Source organism: Chelonia mydas, chromosome 14 (genome assembly GCF_015237465.2).
Source record: "Chelonia mydas isolate rCheMyd1 chromosome 14, rCheMyd1.pri.v2, whole genome shotgun sequence".
Lineage (NCBI taxonomy): Eukaryota > Metazoa > Chordata > Testudines > Cheloniidae > Chelonia > Chelonia mydas.
In genome coordinates this window covers 22,290,143-22,313,613 of record NC_051254.2, presented here as the reverse complement: position 1 = coordinate 22,313,613, position 23,471 = coordinate 22,290,143, and the positions used below count along the sequence as shown (strand labels likewise).

Genomic DNA, 23,471 nt, shown 5'->3' with positions numbered 1-23,471 from the left:
TATCCCTCTATCTTTATATCTTTATAGCTATCTTTATATTCCTCTATCTGCCCAATATGGCCCATAGGTAGATTTTACACTGGCTCATGTAAAATTTCAAGGTCAGGAACAGTAAAATGTTTCAGAAATTATTATTTTACTTTTAGACTTACTTCTCTGGCTTTGAAACTGTCAGACAAAAGAGCTCCAATGGGGAGAGAATGTAGACTATAGTCTGTGATGGGTGTTTTTGACTTTTTTATCATTTTCCTATGTGAGTTCATTGAAGAGCATAGTGATTGTCTGGTTTCACTCACGTAGTTGGTGGTGAATCTAGTGCACTGGATGAGGGACACCATGTATTGTGATAGGCATTTGTAGGATCCATGAATCTTGAAAAGTGTGTTGTAGGGGGTATTGATCATTGTAGCAGTGGAGATATGTCTGCAGATTTTGCTTCTGTTGTTCTGACAGAGTCTGGTGCTGCTTTGATTTGAGTTGGTGTGTTCTCGTCTGTGGGGAGTTTGTTTCTGATGATGAGCTTGGAGAGGCTGGAGGATTGTTTGAAGGCCAGAAGTGGAGTTCAGGAAAGATTTCAGGGTGGGGTCCTTTAGCATAGGTTGTCGTTATTTGATGATACCCCGTATGGGTTCCAGTGTGGGGTGGTAGGTGACAATTAGGTATTTGCAGTAAGGGAGGGGGTGTTATTTCTGTATTGAAGCAGGTTCTCTTGGGGTATTTGAGTGGCCCATTCCATGATGTGTAGGGATAGGATACAGAGGGACCTAGACAGATTGGAGGATTGGGCCAAAAGAAATCTGATGAGGTTCAACAAGTACAAGTGCAGAGTCCTGCACTTAGGATGGAAGAATCCAATGCACCGCTACAGACTAGGGACCAAATGGCTCGGCAGCAGTTCTGCAGAAAAGGACCTAGGGGTTACATTGGATGAGAAGCTGGATATGAGTCAACAGTGTGCCCTTGTTGCCAATAAGGCCAATGGCATTTTGGGATGTATAAGTAGGGGCATTGCCAGCAGATCGAGGGATGTGATCGTTCCCCTCTATTCGACACTGGTGAGGCCTGATCTGGAGTACTGTGTCCGGTTTTGGGCCCCACACTACAAGAAGGATGTGGAAAAATTGGAAAGAGTTCAACGGAGGGCAACAAAAATGATTAGGGGACTGGAACACATGAGTTATGAGGAGAGGCTGAGGGAACTTGGGATGTTTAGTCTATGGAAGAGAAGAATGAGGGGGGATTTGATAGCTGCTTTCAACTACCTGAAAGGGGTTTCCAAAGAGGATGGCTCTAGACTGTTCTCAGTGGTAGCAGATGACAGAACGAGGAGTAATGGTCTCAACTTGCAGTGGGGGAGGTTTAGGTTGGATATTAGGAAAAACTTTTTCACTAGGAGGGTGGTGAAACACTGGAATGCGTTATCTAGGGAGGTGGTGGAATCTACTTCCTTAGAAGTTTTTAAGGTCAGGCTTGACAAAGCCCTGGCTGGGATGATTTAATTGGGGATTGGTCCTGCTTTGAGCAGGGGGTTGGACTAGATGACCTCCTGAGGTCCCTTCCAATCCTGATATTCTATGATTCTATGATTCTATGATGTGATCTACTTCTCTGGTGGAGTGTCCTTGTTTGGTAAAGACGATTAATGAGTTACTCTACCTTGAATGGTCCCTTACAATGCCTGCTAACTACTTATGCCAAACAATCTGTTCCACCTGGCACTTTGCTGTGACGCTAGGAGTAGCTTCCCCAGACCTGAAGAAGAGCTCTGTGTGGCTTGAAGGCTTGTCCCTCTCACCAACAGAAGTTGGTCCAATAAAAGACATTGCCTTACTCACCTTGTCTCTCACATATCCTGGGATCAACACGACTACAACTACACTACTTATTAGGTAGGTAGTGTAAGGATAATCAGGTTCTTCATTGTTCATCTCTTGGTATTTAAGTGCTTGGGTTTTATAAGCCATGATAGTAAAGTGCATTGCTTTCACTTGGCAACTTTTTTGAAACCAAGCTTTTCTGTATGGCTTTTTTTTTTTTTAAAGGGTTTTCTATAAAGACAGTAAATTCTGGACCTGTAAACACTACAAAAATTTTTATTCATATTTGTTTGAGGAATTGCAAGCTGGTTGCTCAGGTGTAAAGTGGGATGGGTGACTTGCAAGTACCTTTCTCGAAATTCCTGGAGTGTTTACATTGTTGAAAATCTATAAACAACTTGAAGGTGAAGAGCAGGCATTCACAGTGCAGCAAAGAGGCCTGGAAGAGATGAGAATGGGACAAGGGAGAAAGTATCCTTATGGGGAAATAGGCATGCTTGAGTTGGTTTGAGATTTGTCTCTGTAATTACTGTACTTCAAGACAACAGTTTCTTAGGAGACTGTTTCATCTGCAAATGGCAGGATATAAAACAGTATTAATTGCACCATTAATATGAATTGCTTGGTGTTGTGAATTACAAGTGTAGATTATAAAACTGTCGGTTTACTTGTGGTAGTTCAAAGAACAGTCTTGACAGGAAAGAAGTCCGTTTACAAAAGCAAGGTTGAAATCAGACTGATGATGACACATCTAACCCTGTGTGTTCTGACCAGTTGAAGACCCGTGATTTTCAGTTTGTGATACCTGTTTCAATCCCAAATTAGGAAAATTAAACAGGATACCTAGAAAAATTAAAGCAGTATTGGGAGTGCCATAAAAACACAAATTTATTAGCAGGTAGTTGAGAGCTGTAATTATGTAAATTATCTATCATTTGTTTGATTTGTAATTCTACCACTTTCCATAATCCTAAACCCATTGGGTGTTTGAAATGGGAGGACTGTTACAGAAAAACACTGCAAAGTAATAGATCAAAAGCAAAGTTGATGGGTATCTGATAGCAGGACTCATAAAGAGCTGCTGACACCTCATAGAAAACTTGAAAAAACATTCTGTTTAGAACAGTTCTATTTCTAGATCATATTTTCTGGGTTTGTTTTCTTTGTTCTCATCATTTTCCTAACACTAGTTAAATGAAAACAGGCTTCCTTCCTACTGTTTTTCTGTACTAGATGATAAAAACATCCCCTCTGTATGACATAATTTCCCACAATTACTCATGATGTCAGAGAATCATGATGTCAAGAGAGGGATAAATTAGTGGAGCAGATGGAAATAAAAAGAGAAAAAATGCAAAGAGGATAAAAATAGAAAAATGTAAATAGCAGAGAAGACCCTTTTTCATGCAGATATGCTTAATAGTTTTGTTTTCTGAACGGATAAGTAATACAGCTAATCTGACATGCAGTAACCTCTATAGAGAATATTTTTAAAAAATATTCCATGAAACATAAGCAAGACTTTAAAATTAATACAGTTGATTCCACTCAATTAGACAACAACCAAAGCAGTCTTCCCAAACTCAACCTACTTTATGAATTGTACTATCATTCAGTCCATACTTTCTGGATGCTGTTAAAGTTCCCCTCCTGGACCTGAACAGTTCAAATATGCTTTCTATTTTCCTCTCTGGCTTGGCCTCCCCTCATAACTCCCACAGAACCTTAATCATTTCCACTCAAAGGACCTGCAAACTTGCTGTCTGTGGCCATACTGCCCTGAATGTGTCTGATCTTGGAAGCTAACCGGGGTTGGGCCTGATTAATATGTATAGAGGAGCTGGTCTGGGAATACCAGTACTGTAGGCTCAGATACAATACATTATACAATCCTGCCAAACTCACGTGTTCAAAAACCATGAGATTGGCTTAAAGATTAGACCGTTTTAAAAAATGTTGGGTTCTTTTTATTTGCCTTCTGGGTTTTGACCTTTGAGAGTTTACATTTTCATGCGGTTTTCCCACAACGGCGAGTGTTAGAAATGTACAGGTTTTTAAAATGAAAGTTGAGGTTCTCACGTAATCCCAAGGAGCTGGGGCTTTGAGGAAAAACACCAAATATTGTAAATATTGGTAATATCATAAGGGTTGGTAGGTACATGCTCTGTGCTAAGTGATTCAATGAAACACTGTAGAGGAGAGAAGGCAGAGGGAGACGGGAGGATATTGGCATTAACTGGTTTCTGCGGTAAGCTTCCAGAAACATGGTTGCACAAAACACAGCCACAGTAATACCACTTATAGGAGCTCTGAGATGAAGTGATCCTAAGTGACGCATGCACTACATCCCTGTATGCAACAGTCAGAGACATGCATAAGGAAAAGCAGCGAGTGAGAGGGTAAAGAGGGCTTTGGGAACTAAACTGAATCCTATAAGTGAGAATGACAGGAATTGTAACAGCTGAAGATACTGCAGTACGGGCACTGTCCTGTTGGAGCTGGCAGATACCAGCCCACAATGGAGTTGTCCGCTCTCTTAGTGGAATGGAGATGACATGCTGGGAGCACACTTTTTGCTTAGCAATAGAACTTAGTTCACAGTCCAGATTTTTGACAGCAAGAAAATGACCTCATTGAATAATGAGCCAGATCCTGACATCTTCACTCAGTTTTTACTCCCTCTTTACTGAGGTAAAAACTCTCACTAAAATTAGTGGGGATTTGCTGAGGATGGACATCAGGATTTGGACCAATACTAGTATTTTTCCTCTCTACAGCACCTTATTTCAGAGGATCTTGGAGACCTTTAGACATTAATAAACTCAGCGTCACAGCAGCCCAGATTACTCGCATTTGACAAGCAGGAAAACTGAGGCACAGAGAGCTGGTCTGCCTTCTCTATGGACATACAGTAAAATCTGTGCCAGAGCTGGATACAGAACTGATTTCTTGACTCCCAGTCTGGTGCTTTTGCCAGTAGACAATGCTTCCTTTCTCTGACAGAGCAGTAGGTTCTTCTGTTGTCCTACCCCATGTTAGCAGGTGTCGGACCCCTCTACTGAAATGCTGACTGTTTCCAGAGGGCTCTCAGTGATAGGAAGAGCTTGTTAACCCTACCATCAATACAGGGAGGTGGGAGTGGTTCTCTGGAGCCATAGGGTCTGGGACAGAGAGGCCGTGCAGAAAACCCGAAGCAGAGCTTTGGGGGAGAAAGCTTAGGCTGAGTTACACTGTGTTGCTTCAACGCCAATAAAAGAATCATCCATGGAAGGATGCATGTATTCTGTGCTGGAATGGTTATCCATGGGTGTGCGCGCTCAATCCTAGTCCCTTTGTATAGGATTAATGCTGTCATTACTTTCTTGCTCTTTTTTAAAGTTTGTACCCTAGCTGTTCATATACCTGTAGCTGATAAACGTTGTCTCCCTTTTCATTTTGGAAGGACCGCTTTTTAGCAGCGGAGTGGAGCAATTCTAATAAAGCAGCTCATGAACAACATAAGCACCACCACAGGGAGCATGACAAAGACTCTGTCTGATCTCTTCTGCATGGCAGCACCAGTAAAGCAGCTCTGCTTCCATACAATAGTGTGTTTAATCCTGTTTTCTCATAGGGAGTCACAGCTTTGCTTTTGCTGAAGACAGGAGATTTAGTAGTCAGCACCGGAGGAGGGATTGTAGCTCTCTGTAAAGGATCAAACTACAAACTGATCAAGTGAGTTTGTAGATCAAAGCAGCAGGAGGGTGAGTGGCAACATAATGGGGCAGTAGTATTCACTTTCCACGGCATACACTAACTTCCAGTGCTGAGGGTTTTTTAGTTAATGAATAAGAGAGAAATCTCAATGTATCAGTTTTCCAGACTCAAGTAGACACTGTCAAAATGGACAGCATTTATCTTGCAGAATGAAATAGTGACCGATTGAAACATGATGCATGTTTTTATTGATTTATTTAGAAAACTTTGTGCCAATGATTGTTATTAATTTTAAATGACCACATTTAGTTCTAAAGGCTTTGGGTCAGTTCCTAAACTGATCCAAAATTGACATAGCTCCATTAAGTCAATGAAATTACATCGATTTCACCAGCTGGAGGTCTGCACCCTTGAAATCTTTTTTAAAAAAAAAAAAAAAGAAGAAAAGTGGTTGAAGGCAGATGTTGGATGCCACTAGCTGTGTAGACAAGTGTATCAAAACTGTGTGCCTAAGTACTTTCAAAGCATTCCAGTGTGCATGGAACACAGAGCTACGGGCAGTTTCCCACAAGCAACCTAGGTGTGCCCTTTTGATAACGTAGTCATATGTGATTTAAACTATGCCCCAAACATTGAATTCAAAATTGCCTGGAATACTCCTGGGGTTATGCTAATTAAGTGCACCTCTAATAAGAAAGTAAACAAAAGCGTGTTTACACAAGACCCCTGGTCGAACAGAGTGAGTGTGTGTGTGTGTGTATGTTTTCTCAATTCCTGCCACATTTGGGATTGTTTACATGTGGAAGCTATTGTGAAATAAACTAGTCTGTGAATGTAAAGTGGAATAGGTATTCCGCACTAATTCCCCATGTGGATGTTCTTATTCTACACTGAGTGCTTTTGTGTGCGTTAGCTTAAATCCACTTCCAAAGGTATGTTAAGTGCAGAATAAGGGGATCCACACAGACGGCTAATGCAGAATATTCTGCCATAGCTATTACAGTTGTTTTCCCATGTAGACAATCCCTAAAATACCAAGGATCGCATGAAGTGCAAACAAACATGGCAGAGAATGGCATGTTGGACTTGACAATGTTTCTGCCTGTTGATATCATGACCAATGTGGCACATGGGTGGGAGGAAGGTATACCAGCAGAAGCCAAACAAAAAACAAGGTGGGGAGGAGAGAGAGGCAAGAAAAATCAAGGTCACATTAGTGCAAATTTCTGCTTTGTCTTAACAGGAAAATTCAAGTCCAAGGTGGCGTCACTTCCCTCACCCTCAGAGGTCAAGGTCACCAGTTCTTTGTAGGAACAGAAGAGTCCCAGATTTATCGCCTTAACTACAATGAGTTTAAAGAGGAGCTCATTGCCACCTGTCATAATGAAGCCATCCACGACATCATTTTTCCATCGTTAGTATGACTGGAAGGGAGCATTTTTGTTCTTGAAAAAGATGGGGTGGGGGAGCAAGCTGCCGATTTGACGAAGATATCTGTACAGCACCTTCTATGCAGAAAGTTCCCAAAGTCACACTGATTTACATATAAGAAACTCTTCCTCCACCACTGAAATGCAGCCCCATCTGGTGTGGTAGTCAGCAGCAGTTCAGCTTGGGGAAGTGAAAAATAAGTTCTCCAACTGAATCTACATGGAGAATTTTAAGTAGGCAGACTGTAATTATGCAAATTCCAATTTGCATAAACACTGGTGTTAACACCCCTGCTCTTGGGAAAAGTGCTAGGAAATCCCTGGGCCATTCAGGCCCCGATTAATGTGAAACTTGAAATTTCATGTGTCTTCCAATGTTTCTTGCATTTACTGAGTTGAATGGGGTCTATACTTGCAGACATGGCTGCATTCCTGCTCTCTGATCCAGTGCCTAGAACAGGTTTCAGAGGGGTAGCCGTGTTAGTCTGTATCAGTAAAAACAATGAGTCCTTGTGTCACCTTCAAGACTAACAAATATATCTGGGCATAAGCTTATGTGGTCTATAACCTACTTCATGCCTAGAACATCATCTAATATTGACTAGCACTGCTGTCAGAACAGACTCTTTGGGTCTATCAACATCACGTGTAATTGTGTGTTTAACAATATGGCATGTTATATTAAATTCAGGACTCACGGTGCTAACTTCACAGATGTGCCTTCTGTTCACATTCATCTCATGAACAGACAGGAAAATTCCTCTTTGCTGTGAATATTAGGATCATGACATTTCATAAAAGTGATAGCTCAGTCACTCGCTCTGCAAATGGAGGGTGGCATTTGATCCAGAGGGAGGTTTTGAGTTTTGGCATGCTGCTGTTGTGACATGAAGTGCCAAGTCCTATTGAGTTACAGCAAAACGTATAGCATATAAAACAGAAATGCAAAAAGCCCTCCAACCCCTCACTTTACACCAGTGTACAGACCTGCACATCCAGGGCCATTCCTAGCCATTTTGGTGCCCTACACAGCCCCCCAGGCCTCTGCGGGGAGGGGGACAGGAGCAGGCTTGGGGGGCAGGGGAGAAACCACCCCCCAGCACTCACTGGCAGAGCGGAGCAGCTTGGGGCTGGGTCATTCCACTTCCTGCCGCTTGGTGATTGCAGAGTGGGCCTGACCCCACACTCACAGGGCGGTGGGAAGTGGAGTGACCCAGCCGCAACCCACTCCGCTCTGCTCCCCTAGCTCCCAGCCTTGGGATTTGAGGGCAGGACGGAACCGCCGCCCAGCACTCACCGGCGTCGTGGAAGGGAGCCAGGGGAGCGGAGAGGGCTGGGGCCGGGTCCCTTTACCACCGCCGGTGAGTGCAGGCCCAACCCCTGCTGCAACCCTCAGGGGAGTGGGGGCAGGCTTGGAGCTGGGTCGCTCCATTTACTGTCCTCAGGGGAAGGGCTGGGCTGGGGCGGAGCAGGGGCGAGGGCCATGGGGAAGAGGCGGAGAAGGGGCTGGAGCAGCACGCAGCTGTGTAGGACACCAGGAAATTTGGGGCTCCTGGTGCCCTACACAGCTGCATACTTTGCATATGGGTAGGGATGGCCCTGTGCACATCTCTAGCTTAATGGGTAAATCGTTTAGCACTTTGCAGTAATCTGATGCACTCCCTTGACTAACACTTTGTGTGAAGAATACATTCAGATGAGTGGGGTTTAGAGATCATGGTAGGACGCTATTACTACCTATACTTTGAAAATTACTTCTCTGTTATCTCCTTTTGAACAGTGCATCTCCCAGGCTTTGAAACCCAGACTTAAACTTGATTCTCTGGCCTGGCTTATTCCAAAATACTTCAACTGCTAATGTTATCCTGTTTTATAAAGCATCCAAGGATGCCTGGCTTGAAAGGAGCTCTACTTTGATGTGTCACTGTTTGTTTTCTCTGTCCTTCTGGTTCTTCTTGCTGGGTGTTGATGGGGATGTTGAACAAAAGGCATGTGATTGTGTCTCCGGCTGGCCTGGCCTCTTTAAGGGGAGTATGGTCCAGCCCATCTGTGGGTAATGAGCTCCCACAGGTCAGGCCTAATGAAGGAGCTGGCCCCTCTAAAGGTCAGCAGGGAAGCTCAGTGGTAAGGAAGTGAGGGAAAGCTGTTAGAGGCCTGGAAAGGCTCCTGCAGGAGCCTTAGGTGGGCTGAGGAGAAGGGAAGGCTCCCACGAGGGTTCCCTAGAAGAGAGGTGAGAACATAGGTGAAAGGCTGATTGAGAGTCCTTGAGTACACTGTAGTGAGCCCCACTGGGTAAAAGACTTTCTGTTTGTTTTCAGACTATGGTATAAACCTGTCTGAAGCTCAGGTGGGGCAGAGAATGTTCTATATCCAGTAACTATGACAGAGAAATAGAATGAAATAAAAAGGCAAAGTTGAGAAGAGAAAGGGCTGGGCTGTAGCTTTGACTGGGAAGGAGTGGGTCAGCAGCCAAGAGAGGGTGCTAGGGAGACAGTGACTCCTGACAGATTGCTTTCTAGATCTCACTCTACATCATCTCTGTGCGATGCACCGTTTGCTTATTTTTGTACATAACTAACATCCCACCTTATTGCGTATGCAGTTAATCTCATCAGCAAAAATTGGGGTGCTTTAAAATAAGTGTTGCTTTCTTTTGAAAAGCCACTTGCTTGTTTTAAAGCATCTTACCCCTTTGTTTTGGTGATCTGGATATCCCTCTCTGCCCAGACGAGGGTGACTGCCACCAGCATGGGCATGAGAACTCTTGTGACTTGCCCTCACTGAGGTGGAGACCAGTTCCCTTCCCTACCCCAACAGCGTCTATAAACATTAGGATCCAGCGGACTCTCAAATGTAACTTCTCCCTCTTTTGGAATATCATGAGGCTTCTGACCGCACATCAGGTAGAAGGAAAAATGTGTAAATTCTTAAACACAGCTAAAATCTTTGTACGTTATTTTTGCTTTCCATATAAATTGATCGGGTTTTATTCTGTGAAGCTAAAAATGTGAAGGCTCGTGCCTCATTGTGAGATACACTTCAGCAGACTTTTGCAGCCTTGTCTAATTCCCCCAACAGTGTTCCTGGTCTGTTAAGGGGGCTAAGAAATGCATCCTGACAACAAGGAGCCTGTCACTGGCACCTGATGTTAGTCCTGGGGAATCAACAAACCTTTCTTTTATCCAGCCCTCTTAATTTGGAAGCACTCATATTCTAATGTTTCTTATAGTATCTATGTAGCCAAATTTATCGTAAAGCTTAGGGCTGCAAATTTACACACACGCTACCCAGGAAATTAACCTGTCAGTTCTTGTATCAATCTTTTCTGCACTGTACCTATTGAGGTATACATTTAATACCCTAACTAATGAAACTGTATTATATGCAAAATGTAAGTTGCTGTTGACAGAGAAATGTAACTTTTTCATTTCCAGACATTTGGTGCCCAAATGCACAATCTAAAAGTTGTGTTGCAGTAATACAAGGCAGATCTTCCTCTAGTGTTATTGGTCCATAGCTTCGTTGACTTCAGTGACCATTTACATCTGCCAATGGTCTATGTATTTGATTTTCCATTTCCTCTTTGTTTGTTTAGGTTTTTGGGAGAGAAAAAGGAAAACCTCCAGCTGCAGCATTTTAGAGCTGCAGAAGTGTGTTTTATGCACGCTGTGGGTCTAAAATTTGACCATTCTGTAGATATTCAACATACGTAGCTATGACACTACCTGATTGTATTGTGCAAGGAATACTTAACAAAAAAAACTCTGCCAGAGCAAACCCCACTGTTTTTTCTGTTAGGACTGGCTGTGCACAACATCTGAAGTTTCATCCTTTTTTAGTATATGTGGGCCAAAAAAAGTGATAATTCTATTTTAAAGCAAAAAGCTTTGAAATACAACTGTGGGGCTTACTTCCCATAAAATCATCTTTGAGGTGAGAGCAGGCTTGGAAAGTTTCATCCCAAAAGCTGAACTTGTCAGAAAGTTAGGAGTGAAAAATGACAATGGTCCTTCCGCCTTAACTATGGTGTCCCCTACTGGAAAGGCTGTAGTTGAACATTAGTAACATCAGATAGTGAAGCAATGCAGGGGGAGTTAAGATTTAATGAGGAAACTGTTCCCCAACACTGGCCTTCAGTAGCCTGCTTCTCTACCTTCCCCAGGGGAACCTCTGACTTGTTTGCCACCTGCTCCAAGAATGACATCCGAGTGTGGTACACCCCAGAAAACAAGGAGCTCTTACGAATTACGATCCCCAATATGACCTGCCATGCCATAGACTTCATGAGCGATGGCAAGAGCATTATTTCAGGTAAAGATTGGCAAGCTCTGTGTTTAGATTCAGCCTCAAATTGCTGCCCGCTTTTAAGGAAGTAGGCTCTAATAGAATGGGGGAGGACCAAAGCCTGGAATTGTTTCAACTAATTAAAGAGAAACCTTTTGGTCACTGCATGGTCAGCCAAGTAAACCCTGCTCCACAGCTGCCAAACCCCAGGCAACATGGAAATGGTGTGCGAGGAGGGCAGGATTTGGGGAGCATACATAGAGGGTGTGAACTCCGGCACGTGTTAGAGTCCAGGTTCATGGAGTTCCCATCACACTGTCACGGGTTGAGGCTGAGGTGGGGTAAGGGTGTGGTGCACCTTTACGTATATTCCCTAGCCATTGCCTTCTGCTGCATGGTAACAGTGGAGCTACGGCAGTCCCCCTGTTGAGAGTGATCGTGCTCCCCTCCATCATCACCAAAACATTTTTCCCTAGGTAGAGGGAGTGAAATCTTCCCCTGCGGACTGGGACTGTGGCTCTGTGTTCATATACTTGGCAGTGGGTTTTACATACATGCTGGTAGCTAATAGGGGCATCAGTGTGAAGGAGGTTGTGGTTTTTGTGTGTTTTTTTTGTTTGTTTGTTTTTTAAAGAAGGAGGGCTTGGGGAGGGGCATAGGGAAGAGAACAATAATATAAAGAAAGTGACCTTCTGGGTGATCTGTTTCCATATTGCATCAGCGTGGAATGATGGGAAAATCCGTGCCTTCACACCAGAGACTGGCCGACTCATGTATGTGATTGACCATGCCCATAGCATGGGCGTGACAGCCATCGCTGCAACAAGTGACTGTAAAAGGATCATCAGTGGAGGAGGTGAAGGGCAGGTAATATGTGCCTAAAATCTCTCAGGGCTGACTTGTGCTGTTGCCGTTCTAACTAGTATCCACCTAGGCAGAACCTGAGCATCATTTTTGCTTGGCTCACTTAAGCACAAGGCTCAGTTACAAAATGTTAGTGTCTGCTGTAAGTAAATCTTCCCACTTGCTCATAGTGTGACATGGAGCCGTACCTTCTGATTACTCCTGGCATGCCAGGCGTAGTAAATCCTTCCAATGCTGAACATGCCTCTTAATCCCATTTGTCAGTCAGAAGAATAGGTATAGTCTGATTTGTAATAGAAGAGATTATTTGTAGAGGTATATTTTCACAATAGGAATATTGTCTGGTATTCTGAAAGCAGCAGAAGTCAAGGTTATAAATATAATCTATTATTGGCTCTGCAACCTAGACTGGCAGCAAGAGTGACCAAAGCTGTGTTAGAAGGAAAATCGGTATTCAAGACAGGACCTGATCCTGCATCCTTTTAGCTGTACATTTGAGGCTAAATTAATCTCTGTTGTGGCTCCATGAGTGGTGAACTTGACTTTCAATCGACATTTTACTTCTGTTAAGGCCAAATCCTTGTAAAAATGAGGTAGACCAGAGTTTAGCCATAGACCTCAATGGGAGCGGGATTTGGTCCTGAGTTCAGGGATCTGTATTTCTGCCCTCACTCATCCCCAGAGAAATGGAAGCAATGCATGAAATGCAGCATCTCACTTAGCTCCATGCGCTGGAGATGCCATCAAATGCTTCAGGAGAAACCCCGAGCTCAGGAATCCCTTTTGGTTCAACTTTAGCTCAGTAAGGAGTATGCATTACGAAGGTGTTTGTGGCTGCTTTGCAGGTGAGGGTGTGGGAAATTGGTCAGAATACTCGCAAACTGGAGGAAGTTCTGAAGGAGCACATATCCGCTGTATCTTGCATCAAGATTAAGAAGAACAACCGGGAGTGTGTCACAGCCAGCATCGATGGAACGTGCATCATTTGGGATATTGTGTAAGGAGATCATTCCTCCTCAGCAGTACAGCACTTCTCAGCTACGCCAAGGCTCTGACCTTGCTAGGTTTTGGGTATCGGGTGTGCTTGTAAATCTCTCGGCAGAGCCAACCCACACACAGGGTGCCCTGGGCAGCCAAGGTTCCCCTGAGCATGGGGTCCAGAAATGAAAGATTTTGCCACTATGATACCAGTCCCTGCTTTAAAAGGCCTTTTGTGAGGTAATCAAGGAGGCGCAGTTGGGAGAACAGACAGCATGGATAGCCTGTGGGAGGGTGTTCCCCTGATCAAATGAGTTCCACATTATCTGTACCTCATGAAACCCTATCCGCAGACCAGTATGTGATGGAGTGTTACCTGCGGGAGATGCCTCACACCCACAGTAGGTAAAGCTGTCTTAGGAAGAGAGAGATGAGTTTTGATAAGCTCTTACTCAGGCTGCTTTGGGGGTATTTTTCAGACGTTTTATGAGGAATCAGATGATCCTGGCCAACACCTTGTTCCAGTGTGTGTGTTACCATCCGGAGGAGTTCCAGATAATCACCAGTGGAACAGACAGAAAGGTAGGCACAACTTCAGGAAGTCATCTTGAAGTAACTCAGAACCTCAAGGGACAGAACAGCAAGTCTTGTCACTGTCAGGGATTTCAGCTTCCAATCAGATCATGCCAGGCCCTTATCAAGCCAGTGTGGGCTTTCCCATGATAGAAAGATGTGACAAAGCGGGACTGTTCTTAATGTTTCCTCTGAATATTGTGGGGGTGCCTCAGTTTCCCCTAGGCAGTTCTTAAGTATCTAGGGGGTGGGATAAGGGTGTATGATCGTTGCAGAGCCCTAGGGGGCAGGTGTGTGTAGGGGTCTGGACACAGAGAATGGCCAACACCCTGTTTCCTGGCAACTGATGGCCTGGCCCTTCCCCCCTGCAAGGTGATAGCTAAAGGTTTGGAGAACAAAGGAATCAGGTGACCTCCTGGCCCGGGAAAGGGACAAAGCCCAGAGGAGGGGGGGCTGGAGAGAGTTTCAGTATGAGGCTGGCTGCGGACATGGAGTGAAGTGTAGACGTGGTTGTCTGGCTCACTGCCCCCCAAAATGGACCCGGCTGAGGGGTCCTGTTCTCTGTACCTACAAGCTCTGTTTTAGACCATGTTCCTGTTGTCTAATAAACCTCTGTTTTACTGGCTGGCTGAGAGTCACATCTGACTGCAGAGTTGGGGTGCAGGACCCTCTGGCTTCCCCAGGACCCCGCCTGGGCGGACTCGCTGTGGGAAGCGCACGGAGGGGCAGAGGATGCTGAATGCTCTGAGGTCAGACCCAGGAAGGTGGAAGCTGTGTGTCCTGAAGACAGCCTGCTCACAGAAAGGAGACTTCCCCAGAGTCCCGACTGGCTTCGTAGGGAGCAGTTCCAGAGCATCGCCCGGGGACTCCGTGACAAAAGGCGGTTGTTGTATGGGAGAGAATTGGGCACTTCAGTAACTTACGATTTAGGTTCACCACAGTCCAGGTTAACACTATCCTCTAGAAGCAGTGGAAATCTTCACACCGGTGCTGTACAAGTGATCTCTCATTTCTGATCTTGTTTCTAGATTGGATACTGGGAAATATTTGATGGTTCTGCAATCAGAAATTTGGAAGGCTCCCTGACTGGCTCCATCAATGGGATGGATATCACATCAGACGGGACTTACTTTGTTACAGGCAAGTAGGATGGCGGGGGTGGGGGGTGGGAAACAATGTAAAAGAACCCCCAGGAAGCAGAGGAAAAAATGTAAAGGACCTCAGAGGGATTAGGAAAGTGGGCAAGAAAGAACAAAATGAGATCCTGCAAATATGTCAAGAGGAAAAGAAAAGGAATCACTGAAGGGAAATACTTGGGAAGATACTATGGGCTTGATCCTGCAACACATTGAGCACCTTCAGCTCCCATTTAAATCATTTGGAGATGAGGGCACTCAGCACTGCCCAGGATCAGGTCCTTAAAAACCAGTCTGTCATAGAGAAAGTATGGAGTTATTTTCAGCCCTGGTGAAACGCCATTGAATTCAGTGGAGTTGCACTAGGGATGAGTTTGATCCTTGGTCTTTCATGGCTTGTGGGAGCATCCGTTCTCCAGAAGCCTGGAAATCTCTCTGGTAATGTGGGAGTCCCTCTGGAGGGTTAAAAGTGGAGGATGACCCCCGCTGGTTCTACAGCTGCCTGAATTAAGCACTGGTGCATTCATCCCTAGCCATTCTCACTCATCCTCTGAGCCTAACACTGGAGTGGCATGGGGGAGCCATGTGATTGGACAGGCATGTGGTGAAAGTTGCAGTTTATGTACTGGGACCAGCTCCCTTAGGTTAACCTGTTAAATCAGCATTGAGAGGAAAATCTTGCTGAAGATTTGTAGTTTTGCTGGGTGGCTGTATCTCTGAATATAGCTTATCGGGTTCTGTCAGGGTAGGAGCCCATGCCAAGCACTGTGCTGGTCCCAGACACAGAGAGTCACTGGTTCTAGTGGGGAAAAAAGTCCTTTGCAACCACAATGCTCAGGACCTTGTATTGCACCCTTTTCCCATCTCAAAGCCAGGACATTCCTCTGCCTTTTCACCATGAACAAAAAGCGAGTGGCTCTTTCAGAAGCCCCACAGGCTCCATGTAACCATCTGTCCTCCCTTGTGTCCAACGCAGGTGGTGACGATCACCTAGTGAAGGTATGGGACTATAATGAGGGTGAGGTGACTCACGTCGGCATGGGTCACAGTGGCAGCATCACCCGACTCAGGATCTGCCCTGGGAACAAATACATTGTAAGCGTGAGCGCAGATGGTGCTATCCTGCGATGGAAATACCCACACTCCTCCTGATACCTGGCACAGAAGCTGCGAGGCCATATGCCACTTCTGAAAGCTTTGATCTTACAGTTGACACCGCTTAAAACGATGCAAACATTCCTACTAATAGAGGAGACATTGTTTTTGTATTCGCTAGTATGAAATAACCAGGCCCTTCAGAGATCCTTTCTGGTGTCTGATAAGACAGATGGGCCTGACTTTCACAGGTGCTGAGCACTTGCAGCTCCCATTGACTCCACTGAAGTGCGGGGGCTCCTTCCTGCTCAAGGTCAGGCCCAGGCAGTTCTATGAGTGCTTGTGTTCTGTTGCTGTCTTCTGTCCAAATACCTTTCTAGATCTGTCTGTCTCCTTCACAATGAATCGCTTGTCGTGTAAATATGGTCTTCTGTGTTCATTTTTAATTCCTTTTGGTTCTGAATAAGCAAATAGCCTTTTCTGCTTCAACTCCGAAATGTAACTTACAGAGCAACTTGATTTCAGATTTTTAAAGCAAGATTTTCAAAGGTGCATGAGGCTTTGGGGTGCCTTATATTTCGGGGGCCCTACTTGACACACCTCAAAGGGGCCTGATTTTCAGATATCTTCTAGAATGGTTGTCACTTGTGCTACAGTTAGATCAGGGTCCTTGGGCAGTGTGGGTGGGCATGCACATGCTGGCGTTTTAAATCTCTAACACAAGCTCCTTTTGGTACAGAAACTCACCTGCTTAAATGTCTTGCTGGAATCCTGTGGGATGTGATTAAGTTGCTGAGTCCTGCCTCTTCTATTTCTGCAGACTCAAGGCTTGATGCTCTGCAGCGATAGCCACATTAGCAGGTTTTACCAGCTGTGCAGCAGTGTTCATCATGGCTTATAGGACAGGATCAAACCTCCCGAATGTCAAAAGCTGGAAAGGAAGGAATCTAAACATGTGGGCTGCTGCCATGCAAATGGAAACAAAACCCAGTGAATGTACTGCTGAGCTGGCAGGCCTGGAGCCTGAAGGTCCTGTTCCCTCCAGGGCAGTAACAGCTTGGGCAGTAGCAGTGAGGGCTTCCCGTGCTGTCCTGGGTATCAATGGGTATCCATTCTGGAGAGGTGATGGCAGTTCAGCCTATGAAATGTTTGGCCTCGTCTATCAGTAAGTAAGGAGAATGCTTAGGGCCATTTGGGGTGAGGGTTTTGTGATATGGACACCTGTCCAATAGGCATTGTGGACAATGAGGCATTTGCCTCATTTCACAGAGACACTCACTATCCATCAGAAGCTCCCAGCCCTCTAATGCCAGGTGGTGTGGAATTCAGCTAGCAAACCAGGAGCGAAAGGCTCTTCTCCCTGTAGCTGTCCATTTGCCCTCGGGTACGGAGCTGTAACATTGCACTCCTACGTTACCTTGCACCTACGGATCTCAGGGCACGCGCACTGCCCAAGCACTAGCTGACTCTCAGAACCCCATGAGGTAGCCCCATTTACAGAGCGGGGAGACAGAGGCATACCATGGGGCAGTGACTTGGCTAGGGTCATGCGCTGAGTCAGTGGAGAAGTGCAGATTAGACCCCAGGGAAGTAGGTTTCTGGGTCTGGGAGTGCTCTAACTGCTAGACTCTCTGTTTCCTTCTCTTTACAGAATGCAAGTAAAGCAAGGCTGCTCAGTGCCAGTTTCTTTAACCAGTGATGACCTGAACTGAAAGCTGTGAGCACAGTGCACCGTCTACAGCTAACCTGCATTGTGATGCTGCACCTGTTTAACTAAACTGGTGCAGCAGCGTTTTGTGTGGACACTCTTATATTGGCTTAGCTTGCCCCGTTAAAAAAGCTGTCTTTAAACCAATGTAGAGGGGCCATACACAAAGCTGCACTGGTTTAAATACATCGGTGCAACATCACACCTTTGTGACTCTGAGCGTAGATGAACCTTAAGGGTTCTGCCCTCCATGCTGTAGTTCCTGGGTGCTAGCTCCATTCCAGCTATTTACACTCTGGTATTGTACCCAGCCATGTGAACTCTGAGTTCTTGGGGCCCCAATGGCTGAGCTAGGCCTTAGCAGGCTCACCTAGTTTTTTCAAGCTGTGCTCCAGTACAACTCAGCAGCCCTGCTTCCTCCAGCACAGCCCTGCTCCTCCTAGCACATCTCCTGATGCTCTAAGTGCAGCGTGACCCCCACCATCATGTCTAGCTGTCCCAGGAGAGCCACTTGAGTTTTACAAATCGATCTGACCTACATGAATAACTCAGCGCAGTCAACACGCAGAGCAAACCCTTTGCAATTCCTGTACCAGGAGTCACGTTGTGTTTGGGAAACCTGATCTGCAGTCACAAATCCCCCCATTATGCATTTGCCTGGCAGCAGGCAGATTGTACTTCACGATCTGAATGTATTCATTACACTACCGTTAGTCATGAGGAACACTGCTGTTAATAATGGAGATCTATAACACTCTTACATAAGAATCCCATTGTAATTCAGCCATTATAAATGTGCTATTACCATAAAGTGCTGTAGCAGTTCTGTGCCCCTCTACTCACTGAGGTAAAGGAAGCTAATGTTTCCCCAGCCACATCAACAGAAGCAAAAAGGTGTCAGTGAACAGAATGGCCGCTGCATGCATATTCCATTCGTCCCTTACAACCACTTCCTATTTGCCAGGTTAACACATGCTTTCTGGGTAATTGCTTTTGCTATCATCAGCGGAAAACAAGGTCTTGGGCGGTGCAGAAATAGCATGGTGCTGTAGGTCTGATTCTCGGTTACACTAAGGCCCCTCTTACGCTGCTCTGGCAGTGAGAAGGGGCCTTACAGTGAGTGTGAGTTTCAGCCCCTATGCACTGTGTAAAGGGGCCTCAGGCCCAAGGTGGCGATTGTGAATTGTTTTAATGATGGCTAGAAAAGCCAAGAGTGGCATTCCGACAGTCACTTGTCATGTCTGACTCTCTGTGGTTAAATAGCTGACCTGGGGGTTATGGGGCTGGCCTAGAAGGCAAGAGAACTGGGTCCAGCTGCCAGTGATACACAATGTGACACTGGGAAAGTCACTGATTTACACCAGCTGAACCTGCTCCTGAATCTCTGCCTCTGTTTCCCCATCTGTCAATGAGGCTAAATACTCATGTCAAGGTTCCTTCCCCACTCTGAACTCTAGGGTACAGATGTGGGGACCTGCATGAAAGACCCCCTAAGTGTATTCTTACCAGCTTATGTTAAAAGCTGCCACCACCAAAGTGTTACACAAAGAACAGGGGAAGTGCCCACTTGGAAACATGTCCCCCCCAGCACTACACCCTCTTTCCTGGGGAAGACTTGATAAAAATCCTCACCAATTTGCATAGGTGAACACAGACCCAAACCCTTGGATCTTAAGAACAATGAAAAAACAATCAGGTTCTTAAAAGAGAATTTTAATTAAAGAAAAAGTAAAAGAATCACCTCTGTAAAATCAGGATGGTAAATACCCTACAGGGTAATCAGATTCAAAACATAGAGAATCCCTCTAGGCAAAACCTTAAGTTACAAAAAGACACAAAAACAGGAATATACATCCCATTCAGCACAACTTATTTTATCAGCCATTTAAACAAAACAGAATCTAACATTTATCTAACTAGATTGCTTACGAACTCTTTACAAGGAGTTCTGACCTACATTCCTGCTCTGGTCCCGGCAAAAGCATCACTCAGACAGAGAGAACCCTTTGTTTCCCCCCCGCTCCAGCTTTGAAAGTATCTTGTCTCCTCATTGGTCATTTTGGTCAGGTGCCAGCGAGGTTGTCTTGGCTTCTTAACCTTTTACAGGTGAAAGGGTTTTTCCTCTGGCCAGGAGGGACTTAAAGGTGTTTACCCTTCCCTTTATATCTATGACAATTCACTTGCGGAGGCACAGGCCTGGGAGAGCTTTGAAGGGAAGCTTGTTTTTAAAGTCTCGTATAGTTCATTCAAGGAGCTTGGATCAGAGACATGCTTTACAGAGAATTCATAGATTCCAGGACCAGAAGGGACCACTGTGATCCTCTAGTCTGACCTCCTGTGTAATGCAGGCCTGCGACCGGCCCTGAAAAAATTCTTAGAGCAGAGCTTTTAGAAGGCAAGTGATTGTTACTGAATTGTCCTATCCCTAATATGAATGCTTCTGAATATGGATTTTTAACATACTTTCCAGCTGCTTCCTCCTCTTGGTGTATCCTCAGCAACCCGGGGCACCTGTCTGTGCTGAATAACAACCACCCCATTGATCCCAAAGGGCTTTTGCAGCATATACACTTCACCCTCCGCTGCAGTGCAGCCATGCTTGGCCTGGAGGCAGCCAGCTGTGCACTGCAGAGGGAGGAAGGGAGGACCCTATTCTGATGCTCCAAGCCATGATATTCCCAGGCCTGCCCTACAGTGACTGGGGGGCAGGTCTTTGGTGAATCCAGCTTCAACGGCTCTTGCTGGAAAGGTGGTGACAGGCTTTACCTATCAATTGTTAGAAGATGCAGAGTCAGAGCAAATACACTGGAAGCCCCAGGGTTAAAGGACAGGGATTCAAGAGCCTGCTGTTAATGAAAAGCCTAGGTAATGAGATGCATCTTACCATGCATTGTAACTGGGGCAGGCTCACCTTATAGGCATTTCCCGCAGGAGCAGATTGCAGAGGGAAGAGCCTGCAAATGTGGGTCCAGTTTGTACATTGCTGAGTGGGTCCCTGGCCACTACATCTAGAACCACCTCTGGAGAAGCTGGATATAACTTAATGTCTCCATAGAGTAGACAGGACCTTGACTGTTTGCAGTCTTCTCGTTCAAAAGACTCCAGTCAGTACCGGGTTTACAATGGCGCCGTGGGGCCAGGCCCACCCATTACAACCCAAGGCAGTCTAGCACCCAGGCCTTGCTGTGTGAGTAGCTCCCAGCCAGCAGGTCCCGCTCACCTCTAGGGGGCGCACCACCGAGCAGCTGGGCTCCACCATAGGGGTTGAACAGGGCTGCTGGCCATGGGGCTGATGAGGGTCGCATCCCAGGGGTCTACCCTCCTCCCCAGCCCGGCTCCAGCTCCAAGCAGTCTCAGCTGTCCGCCACCTCTGGGGCCCGCCTGCCTTCCTGGGGTCAAGCCGCCTGGGACCGGTGCAGAAGCTGGGCTGGTCTCAGCCAGTGTGGGGCGAGGATGGCAGCACCGGGGGCTCAGCTGGGCCCCAGCAGGCAAGTAGGTCCTGAGGGAGCCTGGTCCGGGCAGGTCCTGCTCCTACTCTGACCTGGCTGATCTCACTGCTGCTGAGAGGCCAGAGTGATCCCCACCCTGCAACTGGCCCCGGCCACGCTGCCGGCTCAGCCCGGCAGAAATGGTCACCTCCCAGCGCAGGGCCAGTGAGTGCAGCTGGGGGGCAGGGTGCGGGGGAGTGGGTCTCTGAGGGAGGTGTGGGCGAGTAAGAGAGCGGGGGACAATTGAGGGTGAGGAAGATTAGTGTGTTTTGGGGTGCTGGACATAGAGAGGTGTGGGAGGTCTGTGTGTTGGGGCACTGAGCAGTGGGAGTCTGTGTGGGGCGCTGTGCAGTTGTGGTGGTGGGGCTGTGGTGGGGTGCTGGGCAATGGGGGGGTCTCGTGGGTGGAGTGCCTAGGCCCTCCCCCAAGGGGAAGAGGCCCAGTGGCAGGGCAGGGCAGGCCAGGCTCGTGTGTGTCTGGCAGCTTCTGGTTTCTAAACAGTGCCCCCAGCCAGCCCCTTGCTTCGGGAACCCTCCCCTTTCCCCCCCCCCCGCACCATGGCCCCTTGGGGGCCCAGAAAAGGTTAATCCAGCCCTGATTCCAGTACAGCAAGTTTCATGGAACTCCTTTGCCTCCTTCAGCAGTATGAAGGGTTGAGTTAACCCTGCTGGGCTCCAGGGAGTCTGCGTATTTCAAACCTGATATCGAGACTATGAGCCTGTCCCCTCTGGCAAGAGTGTTTTTCATGCACAGTCCAGATATCCATGTTCCACTCAACGCATTGCTCGAAATGTCATTTTACTGATGAAAAACTCCCAGACCTGGTGCATTAGAGAAACTGCTGTGAACGAATGAATTAAAATAGAGATGTTTCTAATACACAAGCCAGATTCCCATGCTGCAGTGTGTGTGTGAACAAAGATTGGGCCTGCAGAGCTGTTTGATTTTGAACAGCTGCCAAACAGCTCTGAATGTGTAGTTGGAGGAGTGTAACGATTGGCTCTCCTTGGTGTTCAGTACAGCATACTGAGAGTTAACAATGTGAAAGCAGAATTTCTTTAGGGACGCTGCAGTGGATCGGCTTCAAATGCTAGATTTAGGGTTGCCAGTTTTGTTGGAAGTATTCCTGGAGGTTTCATCACGTGACATAATCTTTAATTGAAGATTAATCTTTAATTCCTGGAAACTCCAGGACAATCCCAGAGGGCTGGCAACCCTACCTCTATCTAGCATCTGACTGCTTCCTAGTGCTGGGCATTAGCCAATGAAAACTACTAGCAAACTCAGCCTAAAGTCCCATTCAGTCTGGCCCCAGAAAGGAAGGATTGTCCAGTGATTAGGGCACTAGTTTAGGATTTGGGAGCCCTGAATTCAATTCCTTGCTCCATCACAAACTCTTTCTGAGACTTTGGGCAAGTTACTTAGCCTCTCTGTGCCTCAGTTTCCCATCTGTAAAATAGGGATAAAAGCACTGCCCTATTGCCTGGGTCGATAATGTTAACACTTGTGAGGTCCTGAGTGATGCCGTAATGGTGGCTATAGAACTGCTCCAGAGAGACATGGTTTAAGGACAGCCCCAGAAAAGAGAGATTGAAGGAATTTTCTCTCATGGCCTTGAGCATCCTTCCCATTTCCTCGTCAGCCTTCTCTCCCAGCATCCTATCTCCAGCAGTGGAGGGCTGGACAGAGTTCCCAGAAATACTAGTTCTTGAGTCTGCCAAAAGGAGTTACTAGCGAGGGGCACAGAGCAATCTGCACCCTGATCACGCTCTAGGCCTGCCTGGCTCAGAATCAAACTTACAGCCCCAAGCCCCTTTTTTATTTTGAATCATTTGTTGCTCATGGCTGCCGTGTAGATGCTTTTTCATAGGAAAAGTTCGTGCTATTAAAGGGGGAAAATGAACAGCCTGGCAACACATCCCAGTCTCACTACCACGAGCAGCACCTAACCTCTCCTCAAATCCAGCAACTCTCTGTGGCAGCTCCAGTGAACTTGATTTTAAAAGCACTCTGTGCGTCTCAGAAGGAGTAATTAGGCTTACACAGCCCAGCGAAGCTTTTAGTGCATGATCTAGCCTATGTATCACAAGCCAATGACAGAAATGTAATAGAATGTGTTTGTTCCATCATACCAAATTACCGCTGATACTGGATGGCAGCAGGTGAATGATTGACTTGTGTTCCTATTTAGTGTGTCCACTAGAGGGCAGTCGAGTGCTTTCCTAGCCCACCAGCAAAAGTTTAGGTCCTAGATTATATAAACAGACATAGAATTTAATGTAACTTGCTTTGCAAAAACCCATTTTATTTACTGTGGAAAATCCAGATGAGCTACATGCCTGACCCATAAGACTGGTTGCCACTTCAGTCTTTCCAATGGATAGAAGCCCATGTGGACCAGG

At 46.2% G+C, this 23,471-nt stretch overlaps 1 protein-coding gene across 1 annotated transcript in view; it reads left to right on the top strand.

Moving 5' to 3' along the window:
* CFAP52 (cilia and flagella associated protein 52) overlaps positions 1 to 16,294 on the top strand; it is a 32,639-nt gene extending 16,345 nt beyond the window's left edge. The window contains exons 7-14 of the mRNA XM_037914656.2: positions 5,431 to 5,531; positions 6,757 to 6,927; positions 11,106 to 11,254; positions 11,949 to 12,094; positions 12,937 to 13,088; positions 13,549 to 13,651; positions 14,671 to 14,782; positions 15,755 to 16,294. Of these exons, the coding sequence (XP_037770584.1) occupies positions 5,431 to 5,531; positions 6,757 to 6,927; positions 11,106 to 11,254; positions 11,949 to 12,094; positions 12,937 to 13,088; positions 13,549 to 13,651; positions 14,671 to 14,782; positions 15,755 to 15,930 (1,110 nt within the window). The 3' untranslated portion in view covers positions 15,931 to 16,294. The remainder of the gene's footprint in view (positions 1 to 5,430; positions 5,532 to 6,756; positions 6,928 to 11,105; positions 11,255 to 11,948; positions 12,095 to 12,936; positions 13,089 to 13,548; positions 13,652 to 14,670; positions 14,783 to 15,754) is intronic.
* The last annotated feature ends 7,177 nt before the right edge of the window (positions 16,295 to 23,471 follow it).